The sequence below is a fragment of the Callithrix jacchus genome, chromosome 1 (assembly GCF_049354715.1).
Source record: "Callithrix jacchus isolate 240 chromosome 1, calJac240_pri, whole genome shotgun sequence".
In the NCBI taxonomy this organism is placed as follows: domain Eukaryota; kingdom Metazoa; phylum Chordata; class Mammalia; order Primates; family Cebidae; genus Callithrix; species Callithrix jacchus.
In genome coordinates, this window is record NC_133502.1 from 63,329,665 (window position 1) to 63,344,932 (window position 15,268).

At 44.3% G+C, this 15,268-nt stretch overlaps 1 protein-coding gene across 7 annotated transcripts in view; it reads right to left on the reverse strand.

Annotated features, from left to right (window-relative positions):
• Window positions 1–2,131: 2,131 nt before the first annotated feature.
• LOC144579765 (thrombospondin type-1 domain-containing protein 1) overlaps window positions 2,132–15,268 on the reverse strand; it is a 29,207-nt gene continuing 16,070 nt past the window's right edge. For 4 of the 7 annotated variants that reach the window (XM_078353491.1, XM_078353417.1, XM_078353475.1 and 1 more), the window contains exon 4: window positions 2,132–4,539. In XM_078353491.1, the coding sequence (XP_078209617.1) occupies window positions 3,161–4,539 (1,379 nt within the window). In that variant the 3' untranslated portion in view covers window positions 2,132–3,160. Of the gene's footprint in view, window positions 4,540–11,294; window positions 11,454–15,268 lie in introns of all 7 variants that reach the window. The other 3 variants (XM_078353280.1, XM_078353452.1, XM_078353262.1) reach the window with 1 other exon arrangement.

The following is a 15,268-nucleotide window of genomic DNA, read 5'->3' on the forward strand; positions in this document are numbered from 1 at the left end:
CTACTCTATGGCAGCCACTAGGGCTAGGACCTAGGGACACAATGGTGAAGATCAGATTATTTCTAATGAAGTTTCCCACATGCCCACAAAAGGCAATGCTTGAGGCATCTTCCTTTTTCTCAGAGGCAGAGACCAAATTAGCTTAACTTTGAAATATAGAGATTTTATTCTTACAGCTCCAGAAAACTGGGCTAGGTAGATAGCAAACATGTTAGATGCTGGTGTTAGATGTGTAAAGATGATGGAGAAGAACATAATTTAACAGAAAATCTTTCTGTCTGTTCAAAGTGTTTTCCTCTACTTTCTACCTTTCCCATATCTGTTTTGGTCTGTGTGACACTGTAGAACAAGTGAGCATGTACCCTTTGTCCTCAAAGGTTGGGATGCAGGCCTGTGAACCTGGAAAGAGAACAAAGCTTTCTAGTATGACAGAGAAAATGAAGATTAACAAGTCTGGTTTCCTCTTCCTGACATCAGCAAAAACCAGCTGTCAGAGAGCTCTGAATAATCTACCCCTCCTATTTCTGAAAGTGATTAATATTAAAACACTGCCAAAAGGACTTATATTTTGATTTTCAATTAAAAAGACACAAATGAAGGGGCAATGCAATAAATATGAGAGAAAAATTTAAAATTATAGTATTTGCATTTGTGATGTTTTTCCCATCGAATTCCACTGTGTCTGGTGGTCCCTGAAATATCACCAGCGGGCCGTCATCCTGATATCCTGAAAAACTCTAAAAGGAAGAAGGAAAACACAATCTAAAAGGCAGGGTGGGTGTGACAGTTAGATCACCACGAAACAGGAGGAAAGTGCAGCTAGTCAAGGGATACAGATAAGTCATTAAAGTCCAGGGTTGAAAGGAAGTACATGAAATTGCAGAATGCCCATGTGGTAACTAATGACAGATTTTTTTTTTTTTTGAGATGGAGTCTTGCTATGACACCAGGCTGGAGTGCAGGGAGCAATCTTGGCTCACTGCAACCTCTGCCTCCCAGTTCAAGTGATTCTTCCACCTCAGCCACCCGAGTAACTGGGACTACAAGCATGCACCACCATGCCCGGCTAATTTTTGTATTTTTAGTAGAGACAGGGTTTCACCCTGTTGGTCAGGATAGGCTCGATCTCTTCACTTGTGATCCACCCACCTCGGCCTCCCAAAGTGGTGGAATCACAGGCGTGAGCCACCATGCGCGGCCAACAGATTTCTAATAAAGGAACAAAACATTCAGGTTCTTTTGTTTAGCCCTTACTGCCAAACAAAGCAAGTTGCAAGACCAGTCAACATTTCATCAAGCAGCAGAAAGCTTCCTTCCATTGAGAAAAGCTAATAGAGGTGTCTCTTCATAGCCTCTTACTGCAAACAAAAAGGGCCAGTTTTCTCCTGATGTTTCTGCTATTAGAGAAGACTTGTGTATCGGTTGTGGTGGCTCACGCCTGTAATTCCAGCACTTTGGGAGGCCAAGGCAGGCAGATGACTTAAGGTCAGGAGTTCAAGACCAGACTGGCCAACGTGGCGAAACCCTGTGTCTACTTAAAATACAAAAATTAGTCAGACTGGTGGTGGGTGCCTGTAATTGCAGCTTCTCAGGAGGCCGAGGCACGAGAATTGCTTGAAATCAGAAGGCAGAGGTTGCAGTGAGCTGAGATTGCACCATTGAACTCCAGCCTGAGTGACAGAGAGAGACTGTCTAAAAAAAAAACTTGTAAAGACAGGGTGGAAAGAGCATATTTAGAATAATGTATCAGTGCATATCCTAGCCAATCCTGTTACTCTCCCTGAACCCTGAACCTCAGATGTCTTGTATGTAAAGTGTAGCAGACTGAAAACACAAACGGGACTCTAACTTTCTAAAAAGGCGTATTTCCTCTGTTTCTTTCTTTAACTCATTCTAATTTAAAAAGCTTAAACTGTAAAATTGTAAACTGGTCTACCTGCTTTACGTATTCCTAACGTTAGTCAATGCGTTTGCTGAACAACGTGACAAAGTTATGTTTAAGAACATACATGCACCGATTCACCCACTGAGGTCTCTGCTACCAGTTTGGTCCAGGAATACATAATCAGCGTCCTGGTCCCAGGTAGCGGCATGATCAGCACCTACTGCCCATTTCCTCAGGAGACAATACTTTCCTTTCCAAAATGTTTACTGTTTATTTGCTCAGAACAGCTGGATCTTCACTTGACTTACTACCTGAACCACCATCTTCTTACATTATCACTTTAAAGCAGACTTAATTCATATAATTTTGTGACATCACCTGGAATCAACTCTAATCTGAAAGTTCTTCTGGAATATCTGTGGTATCACCATTTCTAAGCAGCTCAGCAGTCTAACAGGCATGATTAACTTAGCCAAATACAAAAACTATTTGATACTGCCTTTGTAGGAGTCAAATTATTTTTTCTCTTTTTTTTTTTTTTTTTTTTTGAGACAGAGTCTTGCTCCGTCTCCCAGGCTGGAGTGCAGTGGCACAATCTCAGCTCACTGCAATCTCTGCCTCCTGGATTCAAGCAATTCTCATGCCTCAGCCTCCCGAGTAGCTGGGACTACAGGTGCACACTGCCAGGCCCGAATAATTTTTTGTATTATTTTAGTAGAGATGAGGTTTCACCGTGTTGCCCAGGCTGGTCTCGAACTCCTGAGCTCAGGCAATCCACCTGCCTCGGCATCCCAAAGTGCTGGGATTACAGGCGTGAGCCACTGCTCCTAGCCAGGAGTCAAATTCTTAATGTATTTATAACTTCATAAACTGCAATTCACAGTTATGACACCAAGTTAACTTTGCTCCACCCCTTTTTAGTTGAGGTTCCAGATTTCTGCTTCAGGTTGGAAACTGCCAATGCAATGTTCAGAGCATGTCCTACTCCAAAGTCATATATTATCTTTCATATCCATGTATGGCAGACCAAGCCCCATTTGCTCGTTTACATTTTATCATTGTTATTAGTAATAAACCAATAGAAATTGAATAACAAAGGAAAAGCTCAAAATAAATAATTTCTTCCTTGTGACTTGAAACACATGCATACACACACGTCGTCCTCTGTGTGTGCTACTTCATCACATTGTGTCCTATGGCACAAATAGTTACACAAAAGTCTACAGAACTTGAGTTGCAGACCCCAGCTGTGTAAAGCTCAGCCAGACTCTCAGTCTAGATTACCAGCTTCTCCACGCTAAGTGTACTTGTGGTTTCATCCTCTTCATTTGACCCAAAATATCCTGGGAGGTCCAGCATCCTCTGCTCAGCCTCAGTGAGGCCAAATGACGTATTGTCATAGAAGGCAAACTCGGGGTGAGCCGGGAAGCTTTGACACTTGTCTTTCCCACACTGAGAAGGGCTCAGAGGACTGACCCTCTGGTAGCTATCTTTGGGGGATATGGGAGAAGACTGTTTCCTTGAGATACTCTTGTGACTGGGGGACGGTCCCCGACGAGCTCTGTGAGGCTCTGTTCTCTCAGTTCCTGCCACTAATCCTGCCTGGCGATCCCCAAGGTCTGGTTTTCCCAAGGGCTGCCCCAAAGTGTAGCATTTAGGGAGAGGGCTTAATGGGCCACCGGTTCCACCTGCCCCATGGGAATGCTCCAGCCTCTCAGGAAACAGGTGGGCGTCTCGACTCGGAGGCCTAGATCTGTCGTCTGTCTGCTCCCAGGTCCGCATCCTAGAGCTGTAGGCGGGCGTCTGCCGTGGAGTCAGAGTGGACATGCTCCTCTCTCGGAACGGCCGGGCCTGCCTGGTTTCATGGAAACTCGCTGTCCTCCTGAAATGCGCGTTCCTGGCATGGCTCCTCTCGGACGGGCCCCCTCTGCTGCCCACGTGCCTCGCCTGTGACTTGCGGATCAGAGTCTGGCTGGGGCTTATGGCACAACTGGCCTGAGTCACACTTAGATCCGGCCTGGAGGGAGGCCTTTCCCCAGCGCTGACCGCAGGCTGCTCCAGAAATGGGGATTTGATCCGGAACTTGTTTGCTGCAGCTTCTTCTGGGCTTTCCAAGTCTAAGGGGGCGCTGGCGGCCGCGTCAATGGCAGTGTCTGTCAGGGGACTCTGAGACACGTGGTACACTTTCGTGGTTTCCGTCAGACCTTTCTTTTTCATCTCCTTTAACTGCTGCTGGGCGAGGCGGTAGCTGAACAGAGGGGGGATTATCTTCTGGGCGTTGGACTGGAGGCTCTCGCTGCCAGAGGCATCGTCCTCGGGAGGCCCCAGCCCGCTCCGCCTGTAGGTCAGAGGGATGCCCGTGTCCCCCGGACTCCCCGTGGGCCCGTCTCCCCCATCCGAGAAGCTCCCGCGCTGCTCGCTCAGCTCGCAGATGTTCTCCTCGTCCGAGTTCTTCCGGAAACCGGGGGAGTGGAGGGAGCTGTGTCGAGCAGGGGTGCTGCACTTGGCGGGGCGGCCGAACCTCCTCCACAGCGTGATGAGCACGGTGGCAATGATGATGAACAGGCACAGGGATATGCCAGTGACAGTCACGATGCTGTTGGACTTTGCTGGACCCTGGGGCTGAAGAGGAGATGGGCTGGATGGCTGGAAAGCTGAAAACAAACAAACAAACAAAAAAACACAAAAACAAAAACACAGAGGAACAGTTTTTTGTTTTTGTTTTTTTTTTTTTTGAGAGAGAGAACCTCACTCTGTCACCCCAGCTAGAGTGCAATGGACCCATCTGGGCTCACTGAAACCTCTGCCTCCCAGGTTCAAGCAATTCTCCTGCCTCAGCCTCCTGAGTGGCTTGGATTATAGGCATGTGCCACCAAGACTGGTTAATTTTTTTGTATTTTTAGCAGAAACGAAGTATCACCATATTGGTCAGGCTGGTCTCAAACTCCTAACCTGTGAACCGTCCACCTTGGCTTCCCAATGTGCTGGGATTATAGCTGTGAGCCACTGCACCTGGCCCAAATACATATTTTGTAGTATTGTTTGCTCTGCACAGTTTTAAGGTATCTGCGTCACTTGCTCGAATTATCTAGCAGTTCTGGAATGAAGGAACATATACAAGGACTGGGATTTCTGGTCTTACATATGGATTTCTACTGGCAGCTGAAGCTAAACAGGATCACCAAAGGAGAAACACTGCACAAACAGAGACCTACAGAAGCAAGGTGACCTGCTAAGCCATAATCAAGGTGACTCTGTGCTCACCAGCTCCTGCTAGAATTGGCCTCCAAGTTTCCACACAGAAGTAGCATGTAGAAATTTTCAAGGTAAAAATCAGTGTTCACTTAGGATAATGTAAATGTTGTACCTAAAGTTAAATGTACTCTGAGAGGCACATCAGAAAATACCAAGTATAAAATGTGAAACGCAAAATGATTTAGGCAGGCCAAATTTAGGTACCTAAATTTGCACATCTTAGGAGAAATTAATGGATGAAAATGAGATGTGGCAAAATATAACACAACTCATCTCACCCTTCTAATATCCAGAAACTGTCTTTCCTGAGTGTTAAAGCCTCTGCGTTCTCACTCTTCTATTTTCAGCCATCCACTCCCCGTCCTACCTTCTATGTGAGGCGGATTTTTCTTCTTTTTCCCTGCTTGCTCAAACTGGTTTGTCCCATGGTCATCAAAATGTAGGCACCACCTGGAGCCTCTACCTGTACTGCCACTGAAACACCTGGAAACGTGAGACCCTGAGCTCCCAACTCTTTCTGCTTTGGTCACCTGTCCTATGGCTTTGCTCCCATGGTTGTATCACCACCACCGGCTCTTCATCTTCTCCACCCGTCCTCCCACTATCCCCTAGGGGACAGCTGATTACAAATTCCCCAACATTCCTCACTGATCCACAAAACACTGCCTTCACCTCCTTGTCCCACCTGAAGCCAGGCTACCCTGCAGGGCCTGGTTTCCTCCAGTCCTCTCAGTGGAAGCTGTCACACATACTTTCTTTAGAAGTAAACAGGGTCAGCAGCAGAGTGTGCTCCTCAAGCTCATTCCTATTGCTATTTCCAACCTGCACCCTTCACCTCCCTAAAAAACTTCCACTCCTTTGATGCCTATGCCATCCTGGCAAGCAAATGTTCCACCCCTCCCTCAACACCATCAGCTCCCAACCTCCTGCTAGCCATCAGTCACTCTAGCACCTGGGTCCCAGCCTCCCTCACTATCCCAGAGCTTGGAGCATCCAGGTGACTTCAGGTCCATCCAACATATGGTACCTTCCCACTGTCTGCTCCTCTTCTAAAATGTGAAACTGCTCAACCTGCTCTCTATCTGTGTTCACTATTCTCACTCACTCACTATTACTAAACTGAGACTTCTGATTCTCCAGCCCTCCATTTTCTCACATCTGCCAGACGCTTCCTAGACTCACTACCGCCCCTAACCAATTTAGAACTATGATTCATTACTGAAACCACTTTCCTTCCAACAACCTCAACTCTCTCAGCCTCTAATACTGAGCTATACCCCTTCCCCTGCTCTGCAGCAGAAGTCCAACCCTAGACATGTGAACCTCAGACACATGAATTCCCAGCTGCTGCACCCAGGTCCTGAGCACGGGTGAAGGAAATAACACAACCATGCAGGTCAGTACCCCCACACAGTCACAGCACCCAACCTCACCTGCCCACAAATCCTTCAGTGGGTCCCCTACAACACCTGCTCCCAATTTCACCACTTCCTTAAGCCCCATCAATCCACTTCCTTAGCACTCTAGTAGGACACACACACACACACACACACACACACACACACACAAAACAGAAGCCATCAGGCAAGTCCATGCCTGGCTTCTTCTGTCATCCTCCCCTGCCCCATAAACTTATTAGCAGCCACACCTCTATTTACCTTTTTTCCACATGATCAGTGGGAGAACTGTCCTCCTATAAAAGGTGAGGCCACAAGCAAATACTCCCTAGGCCTCCCTTGTCCAGGGTCCCCTCCGCAGCAAATCTCTCTAGCTACTCCTCTATGTAGCTCCTTTTCCTCAGCATAGAAACATACTTGAGCTCTTCTCACTTTATTTTATTTTATATTTTTTTGAGACAGAGTCTTGTTCTGTCACCAGGCTGGACTCCAGTGGCACAATCTTGGCTCACTGCAACTTCTGCCTCCCAGGTTCAAGCAATTCTCCTGCCTCACAGCCCAACCCTCCCCCCCCCACCGCCCCGCCCCAAGTAGCTGGGCCTGCAGGTTTGTGCCACCATGTCCAGCTAATTTTTGTAATTTTAGTAGAGATGGCAGTTTTACCATGTTGGCTAGGGATGGTCTCGATCAACTGACCTAGTGATCCACATGGCTCAGCCTCCCAAAGTGCTGGGATTAGAGGCACAAGCCACCACATCCAGCCAGCTCTTCTCACTTTTAAAAGAACCTTCTCACACTCTCAGCCATATCTTGCCCCTTGTCTTCCTGGTCATGCTTACTGAAAAGAAGAGTCTGCCTTGCTTACTGCTCCTACATCACCTTTGTCTCCTGCAACCTATCCCCAATATTCCAATTAAACAGCTGCCACTGAGGTTATGAATGACCTCCCAATAGTCAAATGCAAAGGAGTTCGTTTCGCATCATTGGCCACTGTTAGACAGCTCTTCCAACTCTCTCTCTCCCTTCTGGTTTCAGTCAAAATATTCACTTATGTAAATTAGAGAGAATAGCATAGATTTTAGCTCCAAGGAGAGCTAGGTTCCATTCCTGGCTCCATTAGCTCTACCATCTCCATTGGCTATCCCACCACCTCCATCTCAAAATGCCCGAGACTCACCATCTCTGCCTAGAACATGTGCTTCCTCTGATATATATAATCTCAAAGGAATGGAATCACAGTTCCCACAGTTGCTAATTCTAAAATCCTGGGTTTCATCCTTCATGCCTCCTTCGCCATCACTTGCCACATACAGAGTCTGAATCCTCCTCTCCCTCCATCACAATTGCTGGCACTTCATTTTGCATGTAGGTTACTGCAAAACTCTTTAACAGGTACATCTGCTGCCATGCCTAACCTTCTGATTTATACTCCATGCTACAGCCAGATAGAGATACCACGAAAACACAGGTCCCAACCTTCAAGGCCCCTCAGGATATGCACCCCGTTTTCTTGGTTGGCCTCATGTCTCCCACCCTTCCCTGGCACACTATCATCCAGCCACATTGAACTACTTTCAGTTCTCCAGTTCTCTTACTGTGCCATCTTCCATGCCTTCGTTCATTGCTCTCTTTGCTAAAACCCCCATTTTCACCTACTTCACCTGGGGGAAACCTCAGCTCTCCAATTTCAACTCTAATACCACCTTTTTGGCCAGGCGTGGTGGCTTATGCCTGTAATCCTAGCACGTTGGGAGGCTGAGGTGGGCAGATCACTTGAAGCCACGAGTTTGAGACCAGCCTGGCTAATATGATAAAACTCCATCTCTACTAAAAATACAAAAAATTAGCCAAGTGTGGTGGCACGCACCTTTAGCCCCAGTTACTTGGGAGGCTGAGGCAGAAGAATTGCTTTAACCCGGAAGGCAGAGGTTGCAGTGAGTTGAGATCGTGTCACTGCACTCCAGCCTGGGCAACAGAGCAAGACTCTGTCTCAAAAAAAAAAAACAATAATTTTTATTTCCAGTCTCCTCCAAGACTGGAAATGTTTTGAGCTTGGATTATTACTCCTGAAAGCTTCTATAGCAAGCTCTGGGTACATTTGTAACTGTAGGCCCTACAGTATTGTATAGTATTAAGCCTGTTTATGTGCCTTCCGAGCTACTATAAGCCCCTTCTAGACAGTCCTATCTTAATACATTCAGAACCACAGTCACAGTGACTTGCATAGTTAGTTCTCAATAAACACTAGTGATTCACTCTTTCATTATTAAAAAGGCAATAGCAAAATGATCAATATTCCAACAGATGGAACATAGGTGAAACGACAATTTAATTGTACTGCTACTCTCTTATTGAACACGATAGACCAAATAATGTACAACTACAATCAGACCTTGGCGGAAGAACATTCTTTTAAAGCCAAACCAACCTCTGAACTCCCAAACAAGTGAAAACAGTTGAATGATGACAGACTTGTTCCCTGATGGGTCACTTTCTTCAACTCCAGTGACTCCTCATGACAGGGTAGCAGCATTGCCAGGACACACCGTGAACCTCTTCACTTGAGTTTTTACTTACCTTTTACTTATTTTTTCTTTTAAATTTTCACTTATCATTTTACTCTGGCTGGCTTCCTTTAAAATCATAGCTGGAGAAAAGCCCAAAAGCTGCTGGCCTCACCCATCTCTATCTATAGTTTTTCCTGTTTCACATGAACTAAAGGAGATGTGTTGATGTTATGCAGCCAGTGAATTTATCTTTACATTTCCAAAGAATGGAAAATAGGTTGACTAGGAAAGAGAACCCTTGGAAGAAAGGATCGTTTTTATCCACATAAGCAATTATCTGAGGACCACTTACAGTAGAGGCAGGCGAGTCTGTAGGACTTACTCTTCTTGCTAACTTAAAATGTACAATTTCCAGTTCCTACTCAGTATTAAAGAATTAAGATGCTAGAATATGACATAATATCACATTTCTTAAAAATGATTGTTAATTCCATTTTGTTGAGGCTTCTTCTAGAAAGCCAAATTGTCCTGTATATAAAAGCAAGGTATTCAGGATAGGTAGCTTGGCAAGGAGTCACATCTAGTGACCGCCACTTTCTAGCTTCATGATCTTTGTCAGGCCACTCATCCTCTCTGTCCCCGAGAGTCCTCATCTGCAATGTAGAGATAAGACTGTGCCTACTTTATGTGTGCAGGGCTCTTAGAAAAATGCCTGGCAGGCAGTAAGCTCTCAAGAAGTCTGAACCCAGCCCAACTATACCTACTTTGTGGAATTACTGTCAGCCTGAAGTGAGATTATGTGTTTTAAGTGTTGCCACATGGCACATAATCAATAACGGTAATACCAATAAATACCTATTTTCGTCACATATAAAAGAATAGCAGTCACCAGTGGCCACTGAGTTTAAATGCATGAGTGTTATGGAACTCAGATATGAAATGTCTGCATACATGATCCCATCCCAGAGTTGAGAGGATGAGGTATATTTGAAGGAAGTTATAGACACAGAAGGTCTGTAGAAAGTGGAGAGGACTTATAAAGAGAAGAGGAGACAAAGAATAGAGCTTTAGAAAACAGAATGAAATATCACTGAAGAAATAATGAATTCAGGGCGGGACTTATGAAAGAAGACAGGCAGATGGAGGCCTAAAAGAAGAGCCTGGGTCAGAAGCTACAATAAGAAAAAAACAACAGAAGAAAGAATAATATCCTAAAAATGATGGAATGAAGGGAACAAGGCCGATGATACTGGGTGGGAAAATAATAGAGCCGCAAGGAGTTTAAAGGCCACAGGTGGGGACACTGGCTGAGACGCTGCCAGGTGCCTGTGGTTTGGGCCAAAATGTACTCTGAGATCTGAACACAGAAAAGCACGTAACTCCTCCAGATCCCAAAGAAACAAGGAACTAAGATGGTCTTTTAACCTGGAATTGGAGAGTATGAGAAGACGGGACTTGACAGAACTTTAAGAGTCAGGACCAGGGCAGAGGCTGGCCAAGTCAATGTGGACTGTCCGTCAGGAGGCAAGATGGTGTGTGGGAAAAGCGGTGACTATTCAGTGTGTGACTCGTGGTAAGTGAACACGATTCAGCTCCATAAGCTGGGGCAAACCCAACTGAACCATGCGAGCAACTTACCTATAGACCATTTACACCAAATACTCACTGACCAGCTACTAGCATGTGCCTTGAAGATACTTAGAAGATGCAGGAAAGGCCAGTCCACAGGTGAGAGCAAGAAGAAATGTCCCTCTGGGAAGGGGTGGTAAGGAACAACTTAGGCCGCAGGGAATTAGACAGGCAGTCTTGCCTCATTCTGACAAATACTGGTCTATGTGGTCCCCCGGCTTTTCTGGGTTGATAGGGAGAAAACTTAAGGAAAACTGTTTTTCCACAGTTTCGATAGGGAAAAACAGGGAGAAAAAAAAAATCTTATGAAGAAATGGTTCCTTCTATATTTTTTGCATTTTTAGAAATGATTTAATATGTCTGAATCCTTAATATTTCCTTATCATTTCCCTGTCTTCTACAGCGGTAAATCCCATCATCTCACTGGTAAGCTACTCTCCCAGCTACTCCCAGTCTTAGAGACACTAACGTATACAGGGCTAGTACAACTAACAGCAATCACAGAGTATTCATGAGTCTACTCTTGACCTCAGACTCGTAACTCTCGGGCAGACCTGGGTTCAATATACCTTCTGATGAAGGATCTGAGGAGAGACTCCTGAAGGAAGCAAGAACACCTACCAGCACACTCCTCCAGGGAACACAGGGAGGTCTCCAAGGGCATTCCAGGGCAGCTGGGTCTGGAGGAAAAGGAAGTGAGACACTCTCGGCGACGCTCTCTGACACCATCCCCACATGTGGTGCTACACTGGCTCCACGGCTGCCACAGTCCCCAAGTTTCTGCAAGGATATAAGTTATGCTTTTAACGCTAGTTCATTTGAGAGTCAGTATGTAACTGCACCCAAATGAAACAGCAAAACTCAAATCTCAGGTCTTGAAAAGTCTGTGAGTAAAAGCATTCCCAGATGTAGAAAGCTGAAAAGAGTTGCTCCTAACCTAAAAAAAGACAGAAAAGCTGTATAATTTACAAAATCTTAACCTTTCCAGAACCCACCAAAGAGCTAAAGTCACAGGACAACTAACTATCCTGCAATATAATGAAAGATAGGATCCTCCAAAAAAAATGAGATGCCATTCTTGTTTACCAGGGGCAGAGTTCACCTAAAAATGTCATGAACTGCCAAAAGTCTAGTGGATTAGCACAGAATATAGAACCCCTATGACTCACATACACAAGCAGAATTTATACTCACTTGCTGGATCTTCTCCACAGAGCTCATCAAATACAAAAAGGACTGAGGGCAGGTACCAGACCAGACAAAGCCTCCCTCATGGCGGGGGCCCAAGGAGAGAAGGGGCAGCACTGTGGGAAAGACACAAAACCTCACCTAGATCCTCTCTCCATTTCCTTTACTGAATAAAATCTTCAACCACTTGGGAAAAGGCCTCAAACCCTATCATCCTAAGAGCACCAGCTGATATCAACTGCTTCTAGAGAATGGAAAAAGAAACTCCTTCACCCTTGGGGAAGAGCCAAAATTATCCTGGGCCCACCCAGACTATTAGAGATCTTCTACCACTGGGGAGGAGCAGGATCATCAGAAAGTCCCCACTCCTGAAACGTAGGAACACAGCACTTGCCTAACACTGAGGCTGAACTAGGACAGGAGAATGCCTTCCCTCTGTTCCAGGCTAGCAAGTGCCAAGTATCAAGTAACAACAGTCTACTTCTGAGGAAGAGGCAGAGCAAGAGATGAAAGCCTCTCTGATGTACAGGTTCACAACCAAAGCTGAGGGTGGGACAGAGCATGGAGAAAACCCCTATGGTGATGCAATGCCTGCCCTAAAGACAAAGTAACACTAGAAAAATTTCCAATGTGATAAACACTGAGGGTAGCCATAGCAATGGTAAAAACCCAGACACAGCTCAATTCCTTACTATATTATCACAATACCCACATTAAAGGCCCAGCAAGAACAGAGGTATGACCACGTCCAGGCATAAATACCTCCATGTCTACAGTTTCAAACAAAGTGTCCAGCTTTCAACTCAAAATTATTAGACACAAAAAGAAGGGGAAAAAACATAAAACTATCAAGATTCAAAGTAACCAAGATAGCCAGACTCAGATGTGACCCAGATATTAGACCTGTCAGAGAAAGAATTTAAAATAGCTATGATAAATAAGTCAAAGACTTCAGTGGAAAAGGTGAGCAAGATGCATAAACAGATGGCAAATTTCATCAGACAGTTGGAAACTAAAAAATCAAATGTTAGAATTTTAAAATATGCTAAAACAGATGAAGAAGGCTCATCAATAGACTTGAAACACTTGAGGAAAAAACAGTAAATGTAATATAGGTAAATAGAAATGTCTCAAACTAACACACACAAAGAGGAAAAAATGAGTAAATAAAACAGAATAGAAGACCGGAGAGCTGTGGGGCAATATCAGACAGACTCCCATACATGCAATTGGAATTTGGAGGAGGAGAAGACAGAATAGGACATAATAAATATGTCTAAGAACTCTCCAACGTTAATGAAAGACCCCAAACTACAAGTCCAAGATGCTCAGAAAACACCAAGCAGGATAAATGCAAAAAGCAATATGGTCCTCCAACTGCTGAAAACTAAAACAACCAAAAAGTGTGAGGGCTGTGGCTGAAGAGGGGAGAATACACCACCAGAGAAGAATGGCAATAAGAATTACAGCTGACTTCTTGACAAAATTATCCAAGCCAGAAGACAACAGAATGCCATCTCTGAAGAACTGAAAGAAAAAACCACCCCAGTAAAATATATATATATAATTTCAAAAATAAAGGAGAAATAAAGACTTTTTAAGATAAACAAAAATGGAGATCATGCATTAGCAGCAGTCCTTAAATGCAAGAAATGTTCAAAGAAATCCTTCAGGCAGAAAGAAAATGTTACCAGAAAAAAATCTGCCTTTATCCAAAGAAATGAAGAGTGCTGGTAACAGTATATATAAAGATAAATACAAAAACCATTTCTGTCATGTGTAAATGCTCTAAAATACAATTGATAGCCTAAAGCAAAATAGTAGCAACGTATTCAGTGTTTAATAGCATATATAGGGCCAGGTTCGGTGGCTCATTCCTGTAATCCCGGCACTTTGGGAGGCTGAGGGGGGTGGATCACGAGGTCAGGAGTTTGACACCAGCCTGGCCAACATGGGGAAACCCCATCTTGATTAAAAAACTACAAAAATTAGCCGGCATGGTGGTGCATGCCCATAATCCCAGCTCCTTGGAAGGCTGAGGCAGGAGAATTGCTTGAACCCGGGAGGCAAAGTTTGCAGTGAGCTGAGATAGCACCATTGCATTCCAGCCTGGGCAACAAGAGCAAACTCTTTCTCAAAAAAAAAAAAAAGCATATATAAAGTAAAATTGTGACAACAATCACACAAAGAATGGGAGGAGCGAATTGGGAGTATATTGTTCAAAAGTCCCTGTAGCACACATGAAGCAATATAATACCTGGAGGTGGACTGAGAGTAAAGATGTATACTGTAAACTCTAGGACAACCACTAAATAAATACTTTCTTTTCTGAGAAGGAATCTGCTCTGTCACCCATGCTGGAGTGCAATGGCGTCGGCAACCTTCACCTCCCAGGTTCAAGTGATTCTTGGGCCTCAGCCTCCCAAGTAGCTGGGATTACCAGCATGTGCCATGATGCCCAGCTAAGTTTTTTTGTATTTTTAGGAGAGACGGGGTTTCATCATGTTGGCCAGGCTGGTTTCAAATTCCTGATCTCAAGTGATCCACCTGCCTTGGCCTCTCAGAGTGATGGGATTACAGGCATGAGCCACTAGGCCCAGCCCACTAAATACATTTTTAAGGTATAAACAATAAACCAATAGTATAAAGTAAACCATTATAATATTCAATTAATCTAAAATAAGGAAGGAAAAAAACAGAATGGATGTAACAAATATAAATCCAGCAAAATAAATCTTAATCCAACCATATAATGATAAAACTAAATAACCTAAACACTAAAAGACAGAGATTGTCAGATTAGATAAAAAAGCATGATCCAACTATATGTTATTTTTTTTAAAAGCCCACTTTATGTATAAAGACATACATATGTTAAAAGTAAAAAGATGGAAGATATTCCTTATGAACATTACGCAAAAGAAAACTAGAGTAACTACATTAATATCAAACAAAATAGATTGCAGAACCAGGGATACTGCCAGGGATAAAGAGCAACATTACATAGTGATAAAAGGGTCAATTCAGCAAGGAACTTTAATCCTAAATGAGGACATACCTAACACTGGAGCTTTAAAGTGCACACAAAACCCTCCCAGCTATTATTGATTGATAAATGTGAACATCTCATCCAAGCAGATATGCAATCACTGCCAGATAGAATAAATGAGTAATTTCCATATAAAGAATTATTTTGGCAGGCATGGTGGTGCACGCCTGTAAATCCCAGCACAGGCCAGGCAGGTGGATCGCTTGAGCTCAGGAGACCACCCTGGGCAACATAGCAAAACCCATTTCTTTTTTTTTTTTTTGAGACGGAGTTTCGCTGTTGTTACCCAGACTGGAGTGCAATGGCATGATCTCGGCTCACCGCAACCTCCACCTCCTGGGTTCAAGCAATTCTCCTG